The sequence below is a fragment of the Dryobates pubescens genome, chromosome 9, assembly GCF_014839835.1.
Source record: "Dryobates pubescens isolate bDryPub1 chromosome 9, bDryPub1.pri, whole genome shotgun sequence".
Lineage (NCBI taxonomy): Eukaryota > Metazoa > Chordata > Aves > Piciformes > Picidae > Dryobates > Dryobates pubescens.
This window is the reverse complement of record NC_071620.1, coordinates 26,983,424-26,989,423: the sequence shown is the minus strand read 5'-3', so window position 1 is coordinate 26,989,423 and position 6,000 is coordinate 26,983,424. Positions and strand designations below refer to the sequence as shown.

At 39.0% G+C, this 6,000-nt stretch overlaps 1 protein-coding gene across 1 annotated transcript in view; it reads right to left on the bottom strand.

Moving 5' to 3' along the window:
• Positions 1-685: 685 nt before the first annotated feature.
• Positions 686-6,000, bottom strand: part of SLC9A3 (solute carrier family 9 member A3) — a 54,712-nt gene continuing 49,397 nt past the window's right edge. The window contains exons 12-16 of the mRNA XM_009910152.2: positions 5,870-5,999; positions 5,163-5,339; positions 4,526-4,601; positions 2,766-2,879; positions 686-936 (exon numbers count right to left, since the gene is read on the bottom strand). Coding sequence (XP_009908454.2) covers positions 686-936; positions 2,766-2,879; positions 4,526-4,601; positions 5,163-5,339; positions 5,870-5,999 — 748 coding nt within the window. The remainder of the gene's footprint in view (positions 937-2,765; positions 2,880-4,525; positions 4,602-5,162; positions 5,340-5,869; position 6,000) is intronic.

The following is a 6,000-nucleotide window of genomic DNA, read 5'->3' as shown; positions in this document are numbered from 1 at the left end:
GGGTGCATGACCTGGACAAATGCTCAGAACTCTCAAAGCTTCTTAGCAATAGAGTAAAAAATCATGTTCTCATTATGCTAAGTATGAAAGCCCATCTCACTATTGGTCTAGGCCTGCTGCTCCTGTTGTCCATCAGAATACAGTAGAGTCCAACAGGTTAAATGACTTATTTGACCTTTCATGGGCAAACTATATCCTTTGGTATCAGCAACTTGGTTGTCTTTCTGTAGCTTTGGACTGCTTTGCTTACATCTGCAGACAGTAGTGACAATGTTACTGGAAAAGACCAATCACTCTTTAAGGGAGTTGAATCAGAATTGCCAGATTCCTATTAGGGACTTCAGGTACAAATTTTATCTTCTACAACCAACTAACCAAGAGACCTGGAGCCTCTTGAAAATGGTTGCATAACATTCCAGTATTTGGGATACTATTTTCTTGGCATTTAAAATATTCATGCCAAAACAAAGAGCAGGATTCCAAATAGTTACACAGCACTTCTGCAGAAGGAAAGTGTAAGTAATTCAAGCCAAAGGAAGACTGAAGGTGTATAGTTATATGGAGAAATCAGGCAGGAAAGAGATGTTCTGGAAGAAGAAAAATCAGGAAAGTAAGTTTGCTTGTCAGTGGTGAGTGTTGATAGGAAGGCTGAATAAAAGTAAAGGCGATAATATCTTTTAACATTTTACATATGTGTTGATTCCGGGAGAAAAGATCTGGGTCGGTCCTCTGGGCCATCTGCTAGCAGGAAGGAATCTACTGATTTATTGCTGAGCCGGAATGGAGTGAGTCGTCTGAAGTTGGTTGGAGAATATGGGATCTGCACTCGGGCCCTTTGTGATGGTACCACAGTATCTTCACTAGATAACCATGGTGAGAACTTCATGTAGATGCTTTGGTCATCATCATCAGCTGAAAATACTGGGTTATCAATTCCTAAAAAAAGTTCATCCAATCAATCAAAACAATTTCTTGGTAAGACAACAAGATGCTTTGTAAGAGGACAATAGACCTAATGGGGGAAAAACAGGCCAGTATAAACAGTATAGGTGCTACTAGACCATTTTACACATACAGGTTGATCTTCACAGTATCACAATATCACAGTATCACTAAGGTTGGAAGAGACCTCGAGGATCATCTACTTTGATAAATGCTAGTCACTTTGGATTGCTATTAAAGAGAAAAACAGGTTATTATATCCAATATGCAGTTGTGTTAGGGTTAACAGGAGGTAAAAAAGCAATCATGAAAAAAAACAAAAAAAAAATCATGAAAAAAACCTAAGCAATCATGAAAAAAAACTAAAATAAAACACAATATAAAATAGAAGTAAAAACCTCAGATCAAACCCATAAAAATGAAGCAAAACTTTGGAAAAAAAGGCAAAAGAATAAACTGCACAACTTGTGAGGGAGGTGAATCAATCCATGTAACAGTCCAAAGTAAGTTACAGGAGCCTTTTAAAATAGAGTTCAAGATTGCAGTGTTTGAACAGAAAAATAAAATACAAAATTAGTTTAGGTCTGCATCTTGCCACCCACTTATATTTGTGTTGATATCCGGATGTCTTTGTACGTTCTCAAACGTAGAATTTGTCATGGACAGGGGAAATGGTTTTATTCCTGTCTGCCTGAAGAGTACAGACACAAGAAGTTTTCCTCACTGCATGCACAGTGTTACATGTGAGCATGCAGTGGCATGCTGAAAATTCAAACAGAAAAGTGCTAAAGAGAAATACTGAATTTTCATGGAATCACAGAATTGCTTGAGCTGCAAAAGGCCTCCAAGATCATAAAGTTCAGCTGTAAGCCTAAGACAACCAGGCTCAATAAATGATGTCCAAAGTGACATGTCTACATGGTTTTTGAACACCTCCAAAGGTGGTGACTCACCACCACACTGGTCAGCCTTTTCCTATGCCTGACCACTCTTTCAGTAAAGAAATTTTTCCTAATATCCAATCTCAACTTTCCCTGGTACCACTTCAGGCCATTTCCTGTTGTCCCATAGCTTGTTACTAGGGAGAAGAGACCAACCCCCACCTCACTACAACCTCCTTTCTCCCCTCAGCCTCCTCTTCTCCAGACTAAACAATCTCAGTCCCTTGACCTGCTCCTCATAAGATTTGTTCCCATATCATGTAATTTCTATTATATATGGTGACTGACTTCCCATTTCTTTCTTTCGGACACTTTCTGGACTTGAAACTAAATCCAATGAATGTTCCAGGAATGCTGCAAATCTATCCTTTTCTGTGACTCCTATAAACCTATAAGGAGCTGAGTGAATTTAATAGAGTAAATCTTGCTTAAAACCAAGCAAAACAGCATGGAATCTGTCACAACAAATTGCTTCAAATGCTGGTAGAAGCCAGCTCCAAAGGACTAGTATTGAGTTGCCTTGTGAGGTAGGATGACAATAAAAGAATGTTTTCCATTCCTAGAAATAATTAACAGGTTTAGATCAAATTTAAGCAGTCACACTCAAAACTTCTGTCAGCAGCAAATGCTCTCCATACCCTCTGGATATTCAAAATTCCATTAATGAACATAAATATTAAGCAAATCAAGACAAAACAAACCATAAAACACAGGCTAAATCAGCAGCATTTCTAGTCTTTGGGGATTTGTTTTGGTCTTTCATTTGTTTGTAGGTTTCTGGGTTTGTTTGTTTGTTGATTTGGGGTTTTTTTATGTTTGATAAAAAAATCCCCAGACAACAAACAAACCCCAAACAACTCTGTAGATAATTAATATTTTCACCAGTAGGAGTATCTGTGAAGTTTTGCTTCGTAACATTAGCCAGGAAATCAACTCCTTTGCCAAGATGTAAAGTTTCATAATCATTATTTTCTTCTGATTCAGAAAACTCCAAATCTGAAAGAAAAGAAAAAAAAAGTCCAATTCGATCAGAGATTCATAACAGTTCTGATAGAAAATGCTATTTCATCCCGTTGTGATGCTGGCAGTTATCAAAGATACATCTTTGAAAAGACTCTAGATAAGAGCAAAATTTAATCAACAGCTGTAGCACTGAAATGCAGATGTGAATGTATATAGAGGTTGCAGCTTAAACTCCAATCACATCAAGAAACTCATCACAGGTTTCCAGCTTGCATAATTATCTGGTACTATGATAGAGAGAAAATTCATACTCTGGCTAAGCTTTTTTCTGACAGAATTATCTGCTTTCCTGGGACTGAAACAAGTCAACCCATGACATGGCATCACTGCTGCTGCTATGGTTTGTGTCTCAAAAGCTCACATGTTGATCAATGTCAGGCCATTACAATGGCCAGTCGCTGCATTTCCATCCATTGACAGAGACCAGCAGTGGTATCCTGACAGATTTCAAATATTATAATAGAGTTTGCTACTTCTGCTGCAGTATGGTCAGTTTTACAACAGCTGTTAAATCACTTATTAAGACTATCTTGCAATTAAGCTTTTATTCTTAAGTAGAGGATGACATCTATACACAGCATTCTTTACTAAGACCCACTTAGAAGTGTTCAGAAAGCTATTCTCCTCTAAAATAGCTCTAGAATATTACTTTTTCAGCCAGCCTGGATGCTCTAGAAAAATATTCAAAGAACATACAGAACAAAAAGTATTTTTGCATGGAGTTACTGAGAAAAAGGTGAATCCCTCTCTACTTCAATTCTTTTTAAGATTGAAAGAACAGAAGAAAGAACACAAATAAGATGTAGTTCAGTGTCTTTTAAACCTCATTTCAGTTTTTAAGTGACACATACTTTTTAATTACGTAACAAATATATTAGCATCCATCATGGGATCACAGAATCATTTACACTGGAAAAGACCTTTAAGATCATCAAGTTTAACCATTAACCCAACACGAACAAGTGTGGTGCTAAACCATGTCCCTCAGCAACACATCTTGGCATCTTTTAAATACCTACAGGGAAGGGGATTCAGCCATCTCCCTAGGGAGCCTGTTCCAGTGTTTGAGAACCCTTTCAGGGAAGAAATTTTTCTTAATGTCTAATCTAAACCTCCCTTGGTTCAATTTCAGGCTATCTCCTCTCTGTCACTTGTCACTTGGGAGAACAGACCAACACCCACCTCATTACAACCTCCTTTCAGGGAGTTGTAGAGAATAACATTTCCACTCAGCCTCTCTTCTGCAGGCTAAAAAATCACAGTTCCCTCAGGTGCTCCTCATACCTCATGTTTGTTAGACCATTCAGCAGCTTCCTTGCCCAAAACTGAACACAGTATTCAAGGTGCAGCCTCACCAGTGTCAAGTACAGGGGGGCAAACACCTCCCTCTTCCTGCTGGACACATTATTTCTGATATAAGACAGGATGCTGTTGGTTTTCTTGGTTACCTGGGCATGTGCTACCTCATGTTGAGAAATGAGTCAATCAGCAGCCACAGATCTTTCTCTGCTGGGCAGCTTTCCAGCTAATCTGCCCCAACCCTGGAGTATTCATGGGGTTGTTGCGGAAGGAGGAGGCATTTGACTTTGTTAAACCTCATACTCTAAGAGTATTTTTACCTTTTTCCTTCAAAGGAAAATCTTGTACTGGATTTTCTGAAGGTATTTTCCCATTTGGTATTGCACTACTATTTCGCTGAAACAAAACAAACAAAGTTATTGAAATCATCATCAGATAGCAATGGCAATAACCTCCTCGGAAATAACATTAGCCCCAAGTTCTGTTGTAAATTTCTCTTGAGACTCAAGAGGTATCTCATTAGCATCCCTCCCTGTATTTGTATGCCCTACAGGAAAAGAAAGGAACTTTGTCTCTTTGTATGCTGTACATTCCTTTTTAGGTGTATGTAAATTTTGTGGAATGTTTTATGTGATAGTGCTTCCCTGCTACACCTACCCTGCAATATCTCTCCTTCATATTGTAGCATTGCTTAAGGTCTGTTGTTTTTCACCTGATCAAAAATCCTTCACCCAGAAGAAAGGTCCCAAAGCACAGAGGAAAGCAGTATGAGAGAAGATGCCCCTCGAGTTATCTCATAGTTTAATCTCTTGCTGTTTAGGCCCTTTAAGTTCATGAAGTTCTACAGGACAGAGATAAATGCGTAACACAGGACTCTTCAGAGTCCTCCCTGCCCTCCCCAGCCCCTTAGTTTGGATAAGAGGTTGCTACATCGGGGTCCTTGTGAAAGCGTTTTACCCTTTTTTGGCCCCGGTCTCGCTTGTGGATTTTATTGAGCTTCTTGGGATGGTTTATTCCTAGTTTGGTACTCTTGAAAGATTCTAAGCGCTTCCTCATTGTCCTATGGAAAATTTCTTTGTCTTGTTTGTCATCTTCACTATGCATGATCTCATGTCGACTGTACAGGTGTTTGTGCTGTGGCCAGGAAGGGAAGACAATATTCATTTATTTAGAAATACATCTTGAAGTCCTGAATCTACGTATCCAATCAGTGTCAGACAAATGTAAACAACTCCATAAAAAAAGAATGAACCAAAGACTAGTCTGAAGGCATTCATGAAACACCTATTTTGCTTTCTTTTTCTTCACTGTGAAACAGGTAAGAGTCCAGGAATTTTAAATATGTAAGAGTGACTGTCATTTAAGGTAAGCCTCTCCCTATCAGTGTGAATCACTTCAGTTGATACACTCCATTTAATCCCGCTTCAGAATCCGTATGGACCCAGCTCTGCATTCCACTGGCCCCAGTGAAATCAAAGGCATTAGTGCTGTTAAAGAAGCATGGTCATAAATGAGAAAGAATATAGACAAAGAGCCTATCTTCCTCAAGGGTGCAGATTTTGCAGATGGGTTCCTTCCTTTTGAGTTTTGCTCCCAAGTTTGGGTTCCTAATGTCTCTTAGTTTTAGATAGGAAACAAGTCCAATGTTAGCCATCTGCTCTCACCTCCTGCCTGGGTTTATACAGGTACTGTTGTAGGGTGTGATGAGCTATTGTATCTTCTGTGTCCCGAATACTTTTCCTCCTCTGCTCTAAAGCTTGCATGTCAAGGCAAACTGGTCCAGCTTTTTCTCTCC